Below are 21,767 nucleotides of genomic sequence, written 5' to 3' on the forward strand. Positions count from 1 at the left end.
TCAGGTGTGACACGCTCATCATCATGATAATGTAAGTTTGTTTTAGAAGTTTGTTCAGATTATGAGAGCAGCCGATTTGCATTTAGGAAAAAAAAAGAAGAAACAGAAATGCAGAGGTAAGAGGTACAGGAAGGATGGGAAGGTATGGCAGAGAAACAGTTTGTAAAGAAAAAAGTGAATTGCAGATAATAGATTAACAAATAGATATTACAAAGCTTAAAAAAAATCCAACAATTTTAGAATAGTTTACGGATACTGCAATTCAGCAAAAATCTGAAGGCCACACGACTATCAGGGGGGTGAAAAAAGGGGCATAAAACATTTTCTTAAGGATAATGAGAGCCTGGTATCGGAACAGCATTTTCATGCGGGAAACCCCAATGCAACGCTGCCCCCCTGTGCGCCCTGCGGCAGCAGCAGAAAGGCAGTGCTAGGTACGTGCCCGCTGATGCCCTCGGTCCCTTGTCCTGGGTACACCAAGACACCCCAAATCCACGCATCCAGGGGCTGAGCAGGAAGCCTGCGCCAGCCGGGGCTGCCAGGCACCACGGAAAGGACAAGTTATGCCGAGAAGCAACTACAGATAATCAGAAATTCCCTGAGAAACAGAATTCAATCTTGAAACAATATAGCTAACTTTTCTTATCATAACTGTGTATTTTCCACTGTGTGAAAGACAACGAAGCACAGTTGTGCAGTTAACCCCACAAAACCCTGAAAATTTCCCTGGTGTGGATTTCCCTGGTCTGCTTTCTGGCAATGAATAATTAGACATCTCAACATAAAAATACATTTCTATTTTGTTACAGTATACATTTAAGGTTTAATCACAGTTGTCAATGTGCTATTTCAGTGAATAATATCTTGAGTTATTTTACAGTTCATACAGCAGTAAGAAATATCTTAAGGTACTAACTGATTATTTAGACTTTATTTATTGTAGAGGAAAGCAATGACATTGAATATATTGTATAAATAGCAAATACATTAAACAGCAAAATCCCTACCTTGCATTATGAATTGAAATGACATTATTTAAAAACATTTGAAAGACATCATCATAATTATGTTATCAACACAGAGACAGATTACCTATTATTTTAACATAATTAATTTGAGCTCAGTGCATTTATGTTGCTGTGTATGTCATTATCCATCAATATAATTATGAAATGCTAAAAATTGGATTTTGAATCTTCAAGTTATTTTAATTGGCTGGGTTTTTTCTCTAAATCCACCATTCATTTGTCTCCATCTTCAACGTCTGAAAATTTTAATTACCATTTATATTTCTTTTTTGTCTGTCCCCTAGGCCACATTCCAATCTCACTTGTGATGTTTCCACACCACGGCCTTCAAGAGAGATAAGCATTCCCTCTTCAGTGACCACAAGCTTACAACCAATTTTATATTCTTTTCTTGCGATGCTGTTGGGGTTTTTTCACATCTTATTGGTATGTTCTGTTCATTTATACATTTATACATCTGGTTTCTATCTTTTTTTTTTTTTTAAACTATCATCCTCCACCTATTGTGAAAGACAAACAAAATAATAAACAGTATAATGTTTTAAAGAGCTCTCTCTATGTCAGGGTTTGTTCGCTCAACTGGTAACTCTCCTCCACGTACTTTCAATAGGTTTGGGTTCTTTTTTTCCCCTCTCTGCTTGCAAGGTAGGATACGTTGCCCCTGTGTGATCTTGGATGACAAGGGGGTAGATGGAAGGTATGTATGAAGGTAAAAGTCTACACATTTCTTGTTGTACATAAATGCCTGTCTCCAGGAAAGCATTGAGGCCACAGCTGTCCAACGCAGTGCCCAGGAACGGCTGTCTCCGAGGCTCTGATGAGGCCTGACTTTTTTATGCCGCTGTCTGATTTTTTTCCTTTCTCGCTCATGATTGACATTTGTCTTTTCTGGGCCTTGTTTGCTTGCACTGCACTTGTAGGGAGCCTGAAGCACTGCAGTATTTTCATTTCAGTCAGGTTAAGGGTGACGAAGATTACACATGCATACTGATTTATGCCTTAAAGGCTGGAAATATAGTGTCAAGTGTGATCTCAGCAGAGCTCTGCTCGATGACTTAAGTGCTCAGTGCGGTGTTATACTCTCAGACATCAATCCTCATCCAGGGAAATGAAAAGTCTCTGTCCAGAGCACCGTTCAATAAAGTCCTGATCTGTAACTGTTATTAGTTATTAATAAGGTAATAATGATGTTTTCAGCGTTCACACCAAAGCCAGAATTGAGCCTTTGTCGGGCTAAGTACTGTTGAAACATAAAGCAGTGAGCAGTGTCAGCCTCAAAGAGCTTTCACTGTAAATGTGCACCTGATAACTGGTATCTCTGCAAGCCACGCTACGTGCAGACTTGTGGGCTTCTGAGGACATTTCACTATGAAGGTTTTATGCAAAAAGGCGATATAAATGTATGTCCAATGTTTTTAAAGACAGGTCCTTACATTATTATATTTGGAAGCTTCTAAACAGCAGTGGATCTGAAGGTGGCTGTTATCCCAAAGACATGAGGCTTTTTTTTTTTTTTTTTAAATATTTCCAGCTCTGCATTACATTGAAGTCACTGACTAGTGACTGTTTTTTTCTTCTTCTAACCGCATATGTGAAATAAAAGCAGAACAAAACCCAGAGAGTGTGATATGACAGTTAATATTCTCTTAAGCTATAAAAAGCCAAGGACTTGAACCACAGGCGCCTGCATTGCAAGCTACTGGTTCTTCTTGTGCCAGTGCATTTCTCTCTCTGGTTTTAACCACGTGAGGCTGCCCACACCTGAAAAACTCTACCCAGCACAAACATTCTCAAAATTCACACATCCTTATGAAAAGTATTAATTTGGCCCCACCTCCTCTTTCCCCAATGAAAAAAAGCTTGCAGATTCCTAGCTGAGCTATATTTGCAGCACGCTGGGAAATACCAGAGATGGGAAGAACAAGGGAAGAGTAGTCCAAGACTGAGCGCTTTCCTTCCAATTGCCTTCAGCCCCTGCCAGCACAGGGAACTGAGCAGCTCGGTTTGCTACTGACCCAGCGCTTTTTGCAAGACAGCTGGAAGGAACGATAGAAGGGGTGGAGGGAATTCCTCTTTCAGATGCCAGTTGCAGCAGTGCAGTGGCTCTGAATCTTTTCCCCTAAGTAAATTTAACACATCTCGTTAATAGCGTCCAATTGAACAACGTAGCAAACATTTCTAAAAGAGCTGGTAATGCAACAGACATGAAACCATTCACACTTGACTCAGCAGTGCAACCTCAGACCATCCCTGTATCAATTAAATATTGTTACCCTGACACCCGGTCTGAAAGAGCAAGCACATCAGTGAGTATGGCTGCAATGCTCTTTCCCTGCTGTATTTGTTCTGGCAATAAAAACGGGGGCACGTGGTCTAACTGTCATTACAGGTCCTTGGATAAGTAAAAATTCACTTCTAACAAAACACAATGCCTATTCTTTTCTAATCACGTCAAGCAGGCTTCTATTTTAATCAAAAGGCATTAAACCAAGAGAGAAATAGATTAAAATAAGTTATGCTATATTCCAAAGTACACCTGTGACTGCAACTGTAATTGGTGGATAGACAGACAGGCAGACAGGCTGTCAGCTTTGGAAACGGGTCATAGTGTTCTGGAAAAAACAGCAAAAAGGAGTTAAAAGTCAGCCTTCAGTTCTATCTACGCTGTGGAAAAATAGATTCAAGTTGATTACTCTTACTCCGATTTAATTTCTTTTGGATATAGTCCCAAAACAGTCTCATCAGCACTAACAGTATTCTGTGCTATGCTTTATAGGTACTGGCTATGTGACCATGACGACATAAAACCGTCTATATTTCCAGAATCAATGTAAATTCCTTCATTTTTATTATTGTGGAGGGGGATTCTAAATGAATTTTGAAGCTAGTAATGAACCACGTTGAATGCGCATCCTGTTTATTTTGCTTTCCTTCTTTGTTAGTATTTTAATGTGTTAATCACATTTTTAATCTAAAATTGGATTAAAATATACATGAGGTCTTGAAGTGAGATAAATTTGATTCTTGCAACCAGCATTACGATGTGCTATCGAACACAGTTAGCGGGTTCCAAAGGCCGGAACTAGGATTATCACCTTTTGTGTCTTATCTTGGCCCCCTAACAATCCCATGTCTGTGCTATATTGTTTTGGCAAAATGGGTCAACGGAAATGTCAAGCAGACACCACTTTCCCAGGAAAATAAAACTTCAAGTGTAATATGAACTGGCATCTGAAATTCTGGGTATGTTTAGTGCATACACAAACTATTCTGCATTTATTAATGAATACACAGTTACATCTACACAGCTACAAAACCATTCTGCAACAAAATCAGACTTGCAATGAGAAAGCAGAATTAATAGTTTGTTTTCCCGTTTTGTTCATCCACACTGTATGATCTTGTTACCCATGTTAGTCCATTCTGCTCCCCCTGCAGCCGCTTTACCCCTGTATCACCAGGTATTTTCCTCCCCACTTCTGTGCACTCCCCAGAGCCCAGCAGAAATATTGGTCCCTAACACAAGTCTGAAGGTAGCAGGAGCCTGAATTGGATATGATGGAATGTGTCTGTCAGAGATTTCAGATGCCAAATGCTGAGTCTTTACTGATCACATGCAAATGGAGCTTTTTGTGTCTTGCAGCTTGGTGAAATTCAAGTAGCAAAAGGCTCCTACCTGACCTAAAGGCCACCAGATTCCAAATTTCCATTTTCTATTCCATGTATGTATAATGCTGTGGTTCTTTCCTGAATAACTGCATTTTTAATACAGACAAAGTAAAATAATTTTCAGGGACCTGGCACTCCAAAACGGCCAAGCCAGTTTCTTGCTGCAAAGCGCTAAATGCACTTGGCACAAAACATGTCAATCCCCCCTAAAAAGGGGTGTCATCTTATTGGAAAGTTTTCTCCAGTCCTGAGCACGGGGAACACTGTCTGCCTATAATGCACACCGAGGTCCACATCCAGAAACCCACTCCAACAGCCAAGAGGCTTTCCAGTTAACTTCAGTGGGCATCAGGTCCTTGTTTGGCACTATAAATCACATGATTTTCAAGATCTGGGGTGAGCATGACTGAAGAAAAAGTTGAGGGCTTGTGGAAGGTAAACGGCCTGTAAGGTGCAAGGTCTTGAAGACTGGTAAAATGAGCTGGAATATCAGTGTGGTCTTCTGGGAATTATGGCCAGATTTTGCCATAATTTCGCATGCAGACCAGTGATATGACCTAAAAGACCAAAATCGAAGAGTAGTTTTCACTGCTTCTACTACCCCAAGACTTAATCCCAGCGCCAGCCCTAACTCATTGCCAAACTCCGGCAAACACTGCTAGAGGAATTAAAGCTATGACTTAAGATGAAGGCCTCTGGGGAAGCAGGACTGAAGCACACACGAGGCCTCAGCTCCGCCGCCATGGCCGCGGCCGGGCCGCCTCAGCCAAGGTGCTTGTGGGGCAGCTTGCCCCTCACGGAACGCAGAAGCCCCGCTTTAGCGGCCACAGGGTTTAATAACTGCGGTTGGGCTCGTCAGGGACGTTCCTGCATGGGGCCCGCCCGTGAGGCCGGTAGAAACGAGAGGCGGGGTGGCGGCAGGAGCCCTCACAGCCCTCAGCCCGGCGGTAGCTGAGGGCAGCCGCAGCCTCGCCGCTGCCACTGAGCATGCTCGGCTCCTCCGCATCCGCCCCCGCTCGGCGGCCGGGAGGCGCGGGGGGAGCGGCTCCCCGTCGCTAATAAGCCCCTTGCAGGTGGCGGAGGCGGCGTGCGGGGCTGGCTGCCGTCATGAACACCGGCGGAGGCGGCGTGGGGGTGGCGCCGGCCTTCCCCGGCCCCGTACAGTGTAAGTGCCGCTGCGCGCCGGCGGGGTATGCGCGCTCCGGGGCCCGCGCGGCGGAAGCCGACTTGAGCCGGGGCCTGGGCAGGCCCCGAAACCTGAGTAGCGCAAGAAACAGGCGGGAGCGGAGCCCGGGAACCTGGCTGGGGGGGAGGGGGGGAACCCGGGAATCTGGGTGAGCGCTGCGGCCCGCACCGGCCCTGAGGGGCTGCGGCCGCCGGGAGCGCCGGGCACCGGGCGGGTTCTGCCGAGCGAAGTCGCGGAGCGGTGGCGGGGACGCCCCGCGGGACCCTGAGGCCTTCGGGGAAACGTGCCCGGAGGCACAGGCGGCCCGTTTGTTCCCGCAGCCCGGCCGTCCCGCAGCGCCCTAATTGACCCCCGCAGCTCCAGGCAGGACCGGGCCCGAAGGGGCTCTCCTGCGGCCGAGCCGCTCGGTCAGCGGGATGTCCGTGTGTCAGTTTGAGTGGCTTCCGCCATTGCCGTTTCCTCAGGACAAGCTCCTGACCCTGCCGCTGTTTCCACAGTTCCCGGTGGCACCACGGTGCTGGTGGAGCTCACCCCCGACATCCACATCTGCGGCATCTGCAAGCAGCAGTTCAATAACCTCGATGCCTTCGTTGGGCACAAGCAGAGCGGTTGCCAGCTCACTAGTCCGGCGGCCGGGGCCACCAGTACGGTCCAGTTTGTGTCAGAAGAAACGGTGCCATCGACACAGGCTCAAAGCACAACCAGGACCATCGCTTCCGAGACCCAAACCATCACAGGTACTTTGGTGTCACGCACCAAGAGCACGAAAGCACTGGGCTCCTGGAAAGCAGCAATGTTACGTAGCCCTCTGCTCCTGTGTCCCCACCACACTAAGCTAAAATAACAGTTTTCACATTAGTTGTCACATACCTGCATCAAAGGAAGGGGAAAAAGAAGTGTTGTGCTGCCTTCTTGGTTTTGGTATGACAGCAGCTACTTAACTTGCATCTCAATTAGCAAATTCACTCAGAGAATTGCTTAACTGTTGTATAACCAACTTGTGCAATCTAATTAAAATTGTCAATACTTATGAAAAATAATCCAATTACTATGCATTTTATTTTTTAAGAGTGCTCTTGATGAAAAACAGACATAGAATTGCTGTCGGGCGCCAATCCAGACCTTTTTATGTGAGAACACTGCATTCCCTAACATTGCTTCTGTAACTAATTGGCAGGAAAAATATTACTCAAAATTTCTGCCTATGTGAAGGCTCAAGTGAGGTCCTGATCCTGCAGACATTTAAATAAAACTAGAATCTTGTTCCATGTGTGAAGGTTTGCCCTTCTATATATAGATGTATTTTATTTTATTTTGGTCTGGGACCTTACTAAAATCCAAATTATTTGACTTTAATTTGGATGGACAGATTAGGGCAGAGAATCTGGAAGAGGAGTGAAACAAACTGAATTCAGGGCTCACGTCCAGGAATTTTTGTATTATAATCCCTCTACTCGGTGTGGGTTTTGGATGAGTCATTTTTCTGCTTCATATTTACTCATCTTTAAAGCAAGGGCAGTTATATCCTTGTGCCCTTTCGGGGTATAGCGTTGTTTAATTGATTTAAAAGCTGCTACTTTGGCTGAGATAGTTTCACCTGTTATTCTTGTGAGTAACAAGCTAAAAACAGTATAGTTGAAAGAAGCTGAACTTTTTTAACGATTAAAAAAAAATTGTTTACATGATGCCTTTTTGACAGCATTTGCCATATAAATAATTTGAGAGTTTTCTCCTTTGGGCTGTAGCACAAGCAGTGTTGAAAAACAAACATACCTTTATTAATGCAAGACCTGGACAGGCATCAGAAAATAACTGAAGTTCTGAAGAAACTGCACGGTGCAGTCAGATAGGATTCAGAGGGAGACGATTTGGCTCATGTAGGGTTGTACTGAGTTCAGCTGGGCTCATCAGGTCCTGGCAGAATTTTCACTAATAGAAGGATAGCAAGGGAGGAAAAAAGTCTTTCTCCTTTCCTCTTCCCTGAGGTGAACAGGAAGCCAGGAGCAGGAATTTTGCTGGAAAAACAGAATAGAGAAGCAATTAACAAAACTAGGAAATAATTAGATTTTTTTCTGATTGGAGATGTTAATGTTCGCAAACTGAGCTATTTTCTGTGTTTAGTTTCTGCACCAGAATTTGTTTTTGAGCATGGCTATCAAACATACCTGCCCAGTGAGAGCAGTGAGCCTCAGACTGCTGCTATCGTCTCTACACCACCAAAAGCACGTTCAAGAAAAGCTAATTCCTCACTTACGCAGAAGAAACTAAGCTGCTGCTATCCAGGTGAGATATGGACTGTAGCCTCTTCATTTTCATTTTAAGATTGGTATGTTTCGTGTAGTGATATGCACAGTAGCTCTGTCTGCCTTAAGCAGTTAAAACGCACAGAACGTGGAAGGCAGCCCACTTACTAAGGGCGTGATGTACTTACCCTTGATACCAGTAGTAGTTTTGCCATTGATTTCCCATGTCCTTAGGCGTTGGTCCTATACTGTGGTGTACTCTGGCGATGCTGCAGTGAGTTTGTGTATAGACGTTGGCCTATGCCCACAGCTGTCACAATGTACAAGCAGAGTCTTGTTACCTTTTTGATAACTGCCGTAGTTGTACATGAGAAATACTGTACGTGCATTTTGCATTATATGTTTTGTCTTTGGTCAGTTAATGTTTTTATAAAGATGGATTGAACCAAAGTATTTGGAGACTTTCATGAGTAAAAACCATGCAACTGCAGAAAATGTCTGCAGAGACAGCCGTGTACGTGAGTAGTTATATCAAAGGTAGCAGAAATTATAGTCTCATTTTGCAAGCTTGCCTTCATTTGAAAAGCACGTTTCAGATGCTTAGCATTCATTTCTGTGCTCTAAAACTGTAGTGCTTTCCACTTGGACAGAATTCCTGAATGGTGAGCTGTTACCTGAGGTCCCAGTTGTGCTAACTTGAAGTCATACGTGGAATTAATTAGTTCCCCCAGCATCCCCTGTGTACTGTAAAGAGCATCTCAAATCCTGGGCAGAGATTCCAGAGAACTTGTTTCAAAGCTTACAGAAAATGGTAATGTAGAGATTTGCCTCCTAGGGGAAGCATTAGAAAACTAAAGTTCATGGGTAAACCAGTCACTATTTTAAGTAGATGTGAGTAAACAAGATGGGGAATTCACTTTCTGTTAATACTGAATTTTTAAAATGTTCTTGAAAAGAAACAAAATGACCAGAATATGGTGGTATATTTTTATTATTTTGTTAGATTTTCCTTGAATTTAATGATCTTAGTCTTACCATTTTCAGGTTGCCAGTTCAAGACTTCCTATGGTATGAAGGATATGGAACGTCATCTGCGAACACACACAGGTTTATATAATAGCTATATTTTATTTTTGGTTGGTTTCCTCCTTTTGGCTTTTTGGCAAAAGGTATTTTCCTACAAAATAACATATTTATAGATAAATTAGATAGAATGTACACATATGTCTGTACATTTCAGTATTGTAGTTCTCTTTGCTCTTTCTGGCTAAGCCATGTCCTGCTCTGGGTAGTACCACTCACAGCTATGGAACATGAACAATGTACATCGATTTAAGGCATGGTTAAATTTCTGAGGTGCAGACCCTGTGTTTATCAGGGTACATTGTGGCGGTGGTGCATAAACGTAGGTTGTTCTTCATATGAAACAGTGATTACAGCGTTTCACCTCCCTTCCCCCTAAACGGCAATTTCAGAATTATGAAGGGAGAAAGTTCCAAAGGGTCTTCTAAAATTGTTGCACTTGTGCATGCAGCCTTCTGGAGCATAGAAGAGTCCTTAGCTGTTAGGACAGCTGCTGAAATCCAATGTTCAACTTCTGAAAACTAGCCCTGTTTCTATTAAGTGTTTAGTGTGTGCTTTTTTGGTTTGTTTTTTTTACTGCAACAACATCCTTATGGTGCAAAAATTCTTGATGTGTTTATGCTCTCCTGTTTGTTTCAGGAGACAAGCCCCATAAATGTGAAGTTTGTAGCAAATGTTTTAGTCGAAAAGATAAGCTGAAGATGCACATGCGTTCTCATACTGGGGTGAAGCCGTACAAATGCAAACACTGTGACTACGCAGCTGCTGACAGCAGCAGCCTCAACAAGCACCAGCGCATTCACTCCAACGAGCGTCCTTTTAAATGCCAGATCTGTCCTTATGCAAGCCGCAACTCTAGCCAGCTAACTGTACATCTCAGATCCCACACGGGTAAGTCTATACTAAAATTCAGATCTGCAAAGGTTTTAAGGTCTTTGGGAAGATTTTAAAAGGTATACAGGTGTCAAGGTGCCAGAAGGGGCCTATTTGAATTCTCAGAAGCACTTGGGCACACAGCTTCTCTGAATTTCTTGGACATAGAATCTAGTAGGGAAATACAGCTGTACTGAAAAAACCTGAAAGCAGTCAAGACAGATCTGACTCTTGGTAGATTTTCTTCTAAATTGATTTTGAAACTGCCTATTAGATGTTCTTAAACAAGTAGATTTGAAGAATCTAATTTACTGATTGATTAAGGGCATCCAGGTTCCTATCTGTGTCTCTGAAATCTGGTCCACTATATTAACACTGAAATTATTTTATAATTGAACTAGTTATCTCAGTGCAAACCTCAGTTGCATAATTTTAATTTTTCTTGCATCAGTAAATTAACAAGTAATTAGCGATTTAAGTTACAGCTTTTTTCACCTTTCTTTGTGGTACTTTCCGTGTGCAGACTGATGGGCATTAACAGTGCAGTATAAGCAGCCAGAACTATGTTCTGCCCATATCGTTTTTGCTCTATGGATAGAAAGCTTTAGCCTCCAGGCTAATAAAGTCTGTATCATTTTGTATTTGCATTATTTGCCTAAGTTTCCTTTTAATCGGATTTCTCTTTTGTAGATTGTTCCTAGAAGAGATTTGCTGTAAAGATACTACTGTACAGTTGTCTTCGTACAGTTGTCTTTGTATGTTGTTTTTCAGCTAATCCAGGGTACTGGATTAGTTTCTGTGTTGCCTTTTATACATTTGATTAGTTCTGTGAATTTTAGCTGCAAGGTGGTTATGGTTCAGCGATTACTAGATTAGCTTTGAACCTGTCCTGCATCTGATTCTGAATTCGAGTACTAAACAACATTAGTTCAGATGTGTGCAAGATGGGATTTATTTTGAGTAGATAAAAGAAATAAATCCCTTGTGCATTGTGAAGGAGGGGAGGGTTAAACCAATCTGTCTGTAGCAGAAAAGAATCTTTTATACTTCACTGTGTGATGGAACACACAGGACTGTGAGGCAGTTGTTTTCCAAGTTTCCCTCTTTCTGTTGCTTTATTAGAAGATACAATGATCAGTCAAAATAGCATGGGTTGTTTTGAGAAGTCATCTCATAGTAAACGCATTAGTCAAAATATGGTACTGCATTTTCCCTGTGTCATGTAAGAGTGTGCATACTCATGCATTTATGTACATGGGCAGGTATGCTCTGAATTTGGCCGTGGGAGAACCTATGGAGATCATGGTTCTTCTGTATTTCCAGTACAGTTAGATATTTGTGGCATTACATATTGTAATAGTTGGGAAGGGCTTTTAGGCTGCCGCCTTTCTTTTTGGCAAATCAGCCTGTTGTATTCTAAGCAATTGAATTACGCTAAGATTCAAGTCTGCAGTTCTGTCTCTTCATTTCTCAAAATCCTCTTTTGTAAAAGGACTTTCTTTGATTCACTGAAAGAAGGTACAAGAATTTTGAAAGTAATCATTTCATCCTTCTTAGGTTACAAAGGTGTTACGCACACAGCCAATTTTAGGGGAAAGTAAGGCATGTAAAATATATTGCTTACTGGAATAAAATTAGTCATTCTCTAGAAGGTGAGTGTAATCTGCATTGCTCAGCATGAGATCATCTACACAGTATTACTTGTTGAACTAGTCATCTAAAAATCAGTTTCCTGTTGATTTGAGTAAAACTACTCTTACAATTCAAAATTCCAGGATCAGACACTAGGTTTGTTGTTTTTTTAAGCTATATTCTGTCAGTGTCAATTATGTATGGACAGAAGTGTAAAGAAATATAAGTAATGGACCACTCTTTAAATAAACGGAACCAACATACTTTGCTATATTCAATAAAATCACTAATTCTTTTTCATATATGGTGCTACCCTGCATGTGAAAATTAAGTCATTGAAATATGTACTGTGCCAAATAGATAAAAATTCAGTAGCTGAGTGTGCAGCTGAGACTGTAAAATAAACTAGATGAACAAACAGTGCATCTTCATTAATAAAATCTGTTTAATGTAGATAATACACCATGTATATCAATTATTAAAAAGATACATGGATTAGCACAGTAGGCCACAACTTGATTTGAAAAATATGCAGCTAAACCTATGACATATGTAGCTGGATAAGCAAATTATGCAAAATTATACAGCTATCACCAACTCTATAAAACATTAACTTATAAAATAAATCAGCCATTTTCAGTTTGATTATTAAAGAAGATAAATGCTTGCTGAACTAAGTACACTCTCTTTTTCCTTCCCCCACCAAGGGTGTCTGAGAACCTAGTAACCCTATTCTTCCACTTTTTCTCAATGATACCTACCTAAAAACTTCATGCTTAGGTACTTTAGAGAATTACATATTTAGATTAAACAAAAAAGTCAACAGTTGTTTAGTTGGGTTGATACGTTTGCTTTGGATTTTTTTTAAATGACTTGAGAACAGAGTCACTGGTCTTTACCCTGGAATTTATTATGGACTCAACAGAGCTACAGCTTAATTTGATCCTGCATGTTGTGACACAAGCCTGCAAATAAAGAAAATGCAAAACAGTGGTTTAGATCCAGGCAATTCAAATGATTATTCGTGTAGTTAGTCTGACATAAATAGGCTTACAGAGATATTGCAGATGAGTGTGTTCATTTTTCATGCCTTATCAGTTAAGAATTTGACCTGACTTTCAACTACATTGTTAGGTTTCTGGATGAGCATTGCTCTCAAAAAACAAAAACAAACAAACCCTACCGCGCACTTAAGAATATTTTATGCACCTGTTTGCATGAATGCAAACTGATATTGTGTAAATACAAACTGATAGTAGTTGAAGTGATCTCTGGAACATTATTAGCTGTGCTATATGGGGCAAATATCTCTTTCTTGGTTGCTCTAATGCCAGAAAAACAGGAGCTTAATGTTACTTCCCTGTGTAAGCACATTTCCCCAGAGTCGCAGATTTGCACGTGTCTCATTAGTCTCACATTTGTCTTCTCCAGTTGCATTTATGTGGCTGTGATCCCTCTCTTCTTTCTTTTTTCTTTTTTTATCCCCTCTCCTGTCACTAGTGGTGCTGTGGTTGTGGCGTCACCTGACAGTGACCTAGGTATGGACTTTTGTGCCTACCTCTCCCTGTGTTCTGGACAAGAGTTTTCACTGCCTTCCTGTGCCAGCAATAGTATTTGTGCTGCACCACATGAACTGGGCCGAAAAAGTAATAGTGTTTCTTGTCAGCTGCTCTTATCAGCTCTAGGGTTGACCAGCAAAGGTGGTGCCCATTAAGCGTCTGTTTCTGCAGTAGCCTACCATTTACCTAAGTTTACAGTTAACCTTCAGGCTTTCCTGTAAGTCTTGTAGTGTAAACCCCAGACATGGATGTGTTTGTATTGTTTTCTTAGACTTCAAAAATACAGCAGCTGTTAAAGTTACAGTGTTTATTAATTTTAAACACCAGTTGAGATACACTGTTGCTAAAGAGGGACAAATGAGAAACTTCAGTCAGTTCTCTGGAGCACACTGAACAGTTTTACATGGAAAGTGAACTAAAAATGGAGAATATCTAAGATGCAGACACGAAAAAGCAACAGATGTGGGCAGGCATGCTCATGGAGAGTTTGCACACAAATATGCCAGACCAGGTGATAAATACTGTGCCATTAAAGTTCTCTACATCTTGAAAATATGCTGGGAGTTTACAGGTATGTAGAACAAGTCAGCTGTATGTAATTCATTATAGCATTGGTCTCCCCAGTGGATCTTGGTGTCTCATCTCTAATTTGAACTGTGGATTTTGTTGACAGGAGATGCTCCTTTCCAATGTCAGATGTGTCCTGCTAAATTTAAAATCAACTCAGACTTGAAGAGGCACATGCGTGTGCATTCTGGTGAGAAACCTTACAAATGTGAGTTCTGTGAGGTCCGGTGCGCCATGAAAGGAAACTTGAAATCACACATTCGTATCAAGCACAGCATGGAAAATACTCTCAAGTGTCCAGAGTGTGAGTTTCAGTGTGGAAACAAAACAAGCCTTCGGCACCACATAAGAACTCATCAGCCCGAACAACCAGTGAAGTGCTCGGAGTGCAACTACTCTTGCTCCAACAAGGCAGCTCTGAAAGTGCACGAGCGAATTCACTGCAAAGATCGTCCTTTCAAATGTGAATTCTGCAGCTTTGACACCAAGCAGCGGAGCAACCTGACAACTCATGTGAGGAAAGCTCATGGCGACAAAGTCAAGACCAAGAAGCAAACTATGGAGAAGAAGGAAGGAGACAGGCCAAAGCAAGGCGGCTCCAGGCAAGTTGCCAAATTGGATGCCAAGAAAGCATTTAAGTGTGACCTGTGTGATGCTTCCTTTGTCCGAGAAGATTCTCTAAGGAGTCATAAGAAGCAGCACAGTATGTATAATGGATCTAAAAATAGCGAACTGGCTGTTCTACAGCTCCAGATGGATCCCAGTCGGCAGACCAGTGCCCCAATTACTGTCAGCCACCTCCAGGTCCCACTTCAGGCTGCTCAGGTTTCTCCATACAATGAGGGAAGGGTCAAGATCATTGTGGGTCACCAGGTCCCTCAGACTAACAGTATCGTTCAGGCTGCATCAGTGAATGTCGTGCCACCTACATTAGTTAGCCAGAATCAGGAAGACCTCTCGGCCAACAGCCGCTTGCAGCTGCTGGGCCAAGTCAGTTTGTTAGCACCACCTCCACCTCCTATATCTCAAAGCGAAGCAGGGCCTGTGGCACAGCCAGCAGTTCTTCTCACAACCCATGACCAAAGTGATGGAAGCGCTTTACATCAGACTCTGATTCCTGCTGCTCCTGTCAGCAGTCATGAGGCTTCAGCAAACCAGGCTTTCATCACCAGCTCTGGAATCAGCTGCTCTGATTTAGAAGGCCTTAATGCTTTGATACAAGAAGGAGCGACAGAAGTGACTGTGGTTAGTGACGGAGGTCAGAGTATAACAGTGTCCACTTCAGCTCCCCCTCCTCCTATCTTTTCTTCATCCTCTCACACAGAAGCCCCTAAGCAGACCTATTCTATCATTCAAAGTGGAGCCCATACAGCTTTGCTGTGTCCAGCAGACTCCATACCAGATTAGTCGCAAAGTACTGTGACTAAACAAATTTCAGTTTCAGAGGCAGTGCTGCATTCAGCAGAAATGCGTAGGACATAAGTGAATGCAGGCTTTGTCCTACAAAGCCAAATACCTGTTTCTCACACACTTACACGTTTTACTTGTTTGCACATAGAAACATACATCTTGTGTGTGAAAAAGAGGATGTGTATATTTATGTGCCTCTATTGAAATTGGAGGCTGTGCTCTGTGTAAAATCTGAGCATCGAAGCAACTGTTGACAATTTCACCAAGCAGTAAGATTCCCAGAATATGATTCTTATATTGTGCGGGCCAAAATGAGAGAGCCTCACAGCAGACTCATTCTTTTATGCACACATGAAAAGGTAATAGTCCAAGCCATTCTGAAGTATATTTTTAAGTGAAGTATGTTTCAATTACATGCTATGTATGCATTAACTGCACCTGGCTGATTGTTCATCTGGAAGAAATACCTACTGCTGGGTCTAATGTAGCCCTAGTAACGTTTAAGGGGGCTGTTCCTTAGTATCTGTAGTAGTTGCTAGCACCTGGCACTTAAGCTGGAAATGCTTATGCAGAAGACCAGGTGATTGGTTTTAGAAAACAAAAGGATTTTGTCCGTCCATCAGTAATAACTAACTTTGTTAGCAAGAACACTATTGCAAATCATGTATATGGCACAGTGATCTCTGTCAGAGGCGCCTGTGTTTTAAACAACAAAACAACTGCAAATATATTTTTTACAAACACTACTTAAAGTTTGTTTTTATTTTGATGCTGCCTGTTTGTAGTTGCATGGGTGGTAAAAGTGCATTACATTTTGGCTCTGTTCTTTTCAAGTTAAAGGGGAAAAAGGAAAAGACAGAATTAATTCCATTTAAAATCAAAAGTTCTGGTCTGAAACTCCAGCATAAATTCAGACTGGATCACAATGAGAATAGCAATTTACCATTATATGATGCGCATTTCTATAACGAGTTAATTCTAGGCTGTATTTTGAACTATGCAATATTCTAGTCCTGTCCATTGACCATTCTTGTAGGTAATAGTATCTTCACTACCAAACTATCTAGTTAAAGAACAGACTCTCAGCTTGGGAAAATAGACAGTTCTGTAGGTGCCTGGATCTGCAAATATCGGAGATCGTTTCACAGCCAGGCAGCATCCCAAGGACAACTGCTAATATACAGGAAGACTGAAAAGAGACCATTATCAAAACTAGCTCTGAGATTCCCTCCTGGGGAATCAAAGTCAAGTTAAATTTCACAGTATTTGCTAGTGGAAGACATTGAATGATTGCTTTATGTGCTTGAAACATGCTTGGAAAACTTGCAAAGGTTATATAATTAGGGACACTTTCTGAATAGGCCTCATGTTTGGAGTTTTTAGCTTGTACAGCCTTCATTTTGTGTGGGGAGGTGTTCCCCACTCCATCCCTCTGTGCAGTACGTACTCTATGTACAGTGTAAGGCTTCCTGCTTTACAATGATGAGTAGGAAAATGCAATCATAACTCACAAATACAGTCATACAGGTTGTTCTTGAAAATGTGATTTATTTATTTTTTTTGTTCTTGAAATAAGGGTGGTTTAAACTTGACTGCTCCAGTATTGTGGTCTTCGTTATTTATGGAAAACGGTATTTTTGAAGATCCCTACCTCTTCTGCCTTTCTAATCCTTGATTCTAAATTAATGTTCTTTTAAAGCAAAAAATCCTTCCAAATAATCTTGGGTTTAAAATCTGGGTTTTGATTTGAACTGTCTGACAGTGTGCCTGACACTTGTGGATGTCAGCCAAGACCATGTTCCAGTTAGAGGGAGAAACTTCATAAAAGGTATTGTTTAAGACTTGTTTCCTAGCCCCATGTTGCATTGAAATATGAAGCAAAAGTTCCAAGTTCAGTGACAGATGTATTTCAGGGCTTACTATTTCCTACACTTGTTTTCCAACTTCTCTGGTGATACAGGTTTGTCACCTGTTAATTATCTCTTTCCTACAGATTAGTGATTTAAGGAGCTGAGAAGACCCAGTTCCGGTCATTGAGCACACCCAGTGTTTCTGTGCACTGGGATGATAGTTACTGTAAACACTAGTGAAAGATGGGGCACTTTCTAGTCCTGTAACAGTAAATACACATTTTTCACCCAGCTTACGGTGGTTCTAGGCCATGTGTGGCACTGGGGTTGCAGGAGAGGAGGAGATGCTGGTGGAAATTGCCACTCTGGGTTTAGAGCTGGTGGCTGTATATTACCACAAAAGGAGTATTTGTATCTTATTTTAAGGTAAAAGTCTGGAGGTGGTTAGACTGCTGGTAGCAAGCTTTCAAGTATAGAAAATTGTACCAATCCCGAAAACTTTTAAGTGCAAATGTACTACAGTTTGGCAACTAAAAGGTAACATTAATTTTCATATACTTGTTGGTATAAATGAACTCTGCAGGCAGGGTTTCATGAGCGTGAAGTATTTTGTGTCATCTATAGGTGGTGCTAGAAATCCAGAGAAACTTTTAAGTGTGGCCTGTTCTGCTTGATGGTATGTTTCCTGTTAAACAGCTCCCTGCTTTTAACTCTTTCTCGGGTAAAAGCATTTCAAAATCCACGTTTATAAGAAGTTACAAAAAGCTTAGCTATAAAAATCTTACTTTCATTTAAGAAAAAACCTCCAACAAATAAAAAAGAAACATCCAAAGATTTCTATTGATAAGATGTGATGAAGCAGATTTATGGCCAGAGCTTAATCTCACAATTAACGTTAAACTGATAATTTTTTCCTCATTAAATAATTTTAATCTGTTCGTAGTTTGCAGCTGCAGAGTTGTCGTGCACTACAAGAATGATACAAAATGAGAGATTTTGACAAAGCTGATGGTTTGAATTGCAGTTTCTCTCTGTTTGTACTTGGCCAACAGACCTGCACCCAGGGGATGCACCACCACGTCCAGGAATCTTATGTTCAATCTAATGTCACACTTAACGCTACACAGCTCTGTTATCTGCATTTCAGTTTCACAAAAAGGCTTGTTTACCTTCTAAAATAGGAAACCAGTAGATTTGTCATATTGTAAAGACTAACCTTCATTCTGGTCCTATGTGTGCCTCTAAGATAAACAGGAAAGATAACAAAATGGTGTGAATGAATAGACAAAGCTTAGGGCTGCTTCTTCAACATTGTTTAGCTGATTGCATTATGTTGAAGTGAACAATCTAGAGACTTCTTTCCTCCACCCAAAGGGGAAAAAAAAAAAAGCTGATAACCAAGGCTAACGTGCGGGCAATTTTTTTTTTTTTTTTGTAATTTTCTGTTCCAATATTCTGGCTTTATTCCTGTGTATGACAGTAATGGTCTTTATGTTTTGGAGCTGGAAGAAGCAGATTGTTTTAATCTCTGATACTCATTTAATACATTCTTCATGTTATCAGCAGAACTGTCCCTTGAGAGAGCATGGTAATTCATAACAAGTGGCTCTTGTAGAGCTTGCTTGCTTTCGAGCACATGGTAAATAAATCGTATGCCTTCCTAGAGTTCTGCCATAGCCTCAGACGTCTGTAGCAAGTTGTTTTTTCCCAGGAGAGAATATTGGGATGGATTTTATTCCTCTTGCCTGGGGATGTGCAAGCCCTCCCTGGTAAGCACCAAGCCCTCAGCGTGCCTGTGGCACGGAGGGAGCAAACCGGGCTGGGGAGCTTCTCGCTTCTGCTCCCCCGTTACAAAATGGATGATGTTTACACTGCATTGCACTGAACTGGCTCTTAGAGGAAAATGTAAAGCTGAATATTCCACACTTAGTTTCCTTCAACACATTCATCACAGGTTCTGCTCTCTGCAGAGGCTTGTAATTTTTACGCAATTCACTTGTGGAGCCCCATTGGTGAGTTACTGTATGTTACCATCCTCCCTCTTCTGTGACTATGAACCTCTATGGCTGCTTAAAGAAATGAGGTTAAACAGAGCAAGAGGGCTGGCCAGAACACTACGCAAGCAGTGGTGCATGGCCTGTATGCAATTCAAATAGAGCTACCCCCTGCTCTTGCCTCCTTCCAACCTTGTTTGATGTTGTCGTAACGCCATGACGCTGCTTTTTAAAACCAGACCCAAGTATCACGTGAGCAGAGGCTTATCCTCTGCAAGACCTACTAGAATGTGCTTTTCTCTCAGTTTTCGTGAGGTAGAAACGTGCCACAGGAAAAAAAAAAAATCCAAAGAAAACTTTGTCTTCAACACCCTTAATTGTGTTTTGGGGTGGCAGTTGTCTGCGTGAGCTCCTGCACAATGTCCCCAGGATGATGCAGTGTTGAGTTTGAACAATAAACCAGCAGCACTCTGGATTAAGCCCTCTATCAGTGTTGCTGGTATCTTTTATGCTATTTTGATAAACACTTTAACTGTCATTTGCATCAAAATGGCAGATTCCTGCTGAAAACCAGCATCAATTTGTACCGTGCACAGGGGGGGTTACTGGCTATGCAGATGCACCAGGAAACACTCCTGGATGAGTGAATGGGGTCAAGTCCTCACGTGAGGTGAGATCGAAAAGCAAGCAGAACTTGGCTCTAAGCTAGTACCTCTGGGATCTGGGGGAAAACCAAACTTAGATTGAATGTGCATGGGTTTAGCAATTAAAAAACTATAATCGGCATATATCCCAATGATTTTGGCAGAACTGTTTATTGCTATTATGATCTGACTGCACTGGAAAGTACCTTCTGTTGTGGGGTTTTAAATTGTTCTTTAAACATGTTAGAAGCATGCCAAGACATTTTTCTCTAGATTACAAACAACTGGGGAAAGGCTTCTTTTTTAGATACATTTATTTTATTCTGCATTTCTGATTCTTTATTTCTGTTTGCAGTCAAAATATAGTCAGTCATCCTTTTTGCAATGTGATGGTCTGGTGTCTGTAAAAACATTTGCTATCCTCAATGGAAAAGCTTCTGTCCTAGAATTTCAGGAATATTGACTGAATACTCTAATGGCCTTTTACATCTCTAGTTGGAAAATCTTTAGCCTTGTTATTTAAATTTTAAGAAGAGAAACCAATGTTGTTAAGAGAAACTGATGTCTCCTGTCACTTATCCCAGTGACCTTTCATAAGGTGATAAAGGTTTCTATAGTGACCTGAGGAAATAATGTCTCAGGCATCATTGTGAATTTAAAGTCTGTCACAGGAAAAGCTTTTTCTCTTTCAGGTATCCAGTTCTGCCTTTGTCTTTATTCCAGTTGCTAGACACGGAGAAGGACTCATAAAACATACAGTATTTGGTTACATGGCTGTCTTTCATCTTTTAGAGACTTTACAATGTTGTAGGGAAGTAAAAAAAGTCCATGACAAAGCAAAGTTGGGGTTTTTTTTAATGCTATATACCATTAGAGTAACAAATAACATGTATATTCAGTCTCCTGTGTAATGCCACTGAATTCTGTCACCAATGATATCAGATAATTTATTCCATAAACTTCAGGAGTTGGGTTTGCCTCTATAAAACACAGGAATTCTGATAGAAGGTGGTGTGGGGATTGCTCTAGGTTCCGAGTTTCAGATCTCCTTGTAAACTTGCTTTTAAATGTCTGAAAGAAAAAGCTGTATGGGTTAATGATAAGAGAGAGTGAATTTTGTAGGTAAAAGCTGGACGTTACCTTGGAAATAATTATCTGGGGACCTGCAGGGTTTTTTGCTTTTTGGTTTTTTAAGGATACAAGGATGCATTTATGTCTTCTTGTCCTCCTAGAAACATGTTATACCACGAACCTTTCAGTTTATCAAACCTGATTGTGGCGGACACCTAAAGCAAAGCTTGGAGAGACCTCCAACATTTTCAGCTGGAGTTTCCCATTGATACCGTTCAAAATGAAGGAAAGCTGTTAAAGTCTTTGTGCTATCCATATAGGCAGTGTTTGGAAGTAAATGCTGGCCCTACATAGCAGACTTACATTGTGTATCTCTGTTGGTCAGAGCTGTTCAGACAATTTTCTAGTATTTTTCTTTCAATCACAAAGTGGAAGCTTACCATGACTGGGAACCCCTGGGCCAGGTGAGGCAGAGCAAGGCCATCGATGCTGGTCGGCTGCATTCCCTGTGGGAATGTCAGTCTCTGAAAGAAAATACCCATCTATGACCTTTTCTTAATACAGTTCACAACTTCATATTTCCAAAGTGTGGCTCCACTTACTGTTGCTGGCCATATTTAATGATTATATTGGTAATATGTATTTTCACTGGAGTAGGGCTGCTGAATTCCCACCCGGAGAAGGTGACACGCACCTCAGAAGTATATTGTGAGGATGAGAATAACTTGGATACCTCAGTGATGAGCAAGATGCAAATACCTAGATAAATACTGGAGATAGTCACATCTCCTGATGGCCTAAAGGAAAATTTGAAAGAACAGGAATGCATAAAGCTAAACTGCATAATGCATAGCAGTCATAATTAATAGATTAAAGTTCTTTTTGAAACAAGCTTTTTTATTCTAATAAAGGAAAGGAACTATAAATGGTGACATAGTTGTAGAAAATCAACAATGTA

The 21,767-nt window shown here is 41.3% G+C and overlaps 1 protein-coding gene across 1 annotated transcript; it reads left to right on the forward strand.

The window, feature by feature from the left end:
* Window positions 1–5,729: 5,729 nt before the first annotated feature.
* On the forward strand, window positions 5,730–17,087 carry ZFP64 (ZFP64 zinc finger protein). Its single transcript, XM_074156870.1, has 6 exons — window positions 5,730–5,862; window positions 6,381–6,620; window positions 8,005–8,166; window positions 9,171–9,233; window positions 9,849–10,100; window positions 13,947–17,087. Exons 1-6 carry the CDS (start codon window positions 5,805–5,807, stop codon window positions 15,245–15,247), a joined length of 2,076 nt encoding a protein of 691 aa, XP_074012971.1. The 5' UTR covers window positions 5,730–5,804; the 3' UTR covers window positions 15,248–17,087.
* Window positions 17,088–21,767: the final 4,680 nt, after the last annotated feature.

This window comes from Numenius arquata, chromosome 12 (genome assembly GCF_964106895.1).
Source record: "Numenius arquata chromosome 12, bNumArq3.hap1.1, whole genome shotgun sequence".
Taxonomy (NCBI): domain Eukaryota; kingdom Metazoa; phylum Chordata; class Aves; order Charadriiformes; family Scolopacidae; genus Numenius; species Numenius arquata.

Excerpts from the sequence above, each read along its gene's own strand:
- ZFP64 (XM_074156870.1), top strand. The coding sequence starts at position 5,805 with ATGAACACCGGCGGAGGCGGCGTGGGGGTGGCGCCGGCCTTCCCCGGC. Across the intron at positions 5,863-6,380 it reads CTTCCCCGGCCCCGTACAGT|TTCCCGGTGGCACCACGGTG; the intron begins GTAAGTGCCGCT and ends CTGTTTCCACAG. Across the intron at positions 6,621-8,004 it reads CGAGACCCAAACCATCACAG|TTTCTGCACCAGAATTTGTT; the intron begins GTACTTTGGTGT and ends TTCTGTGTTTAG.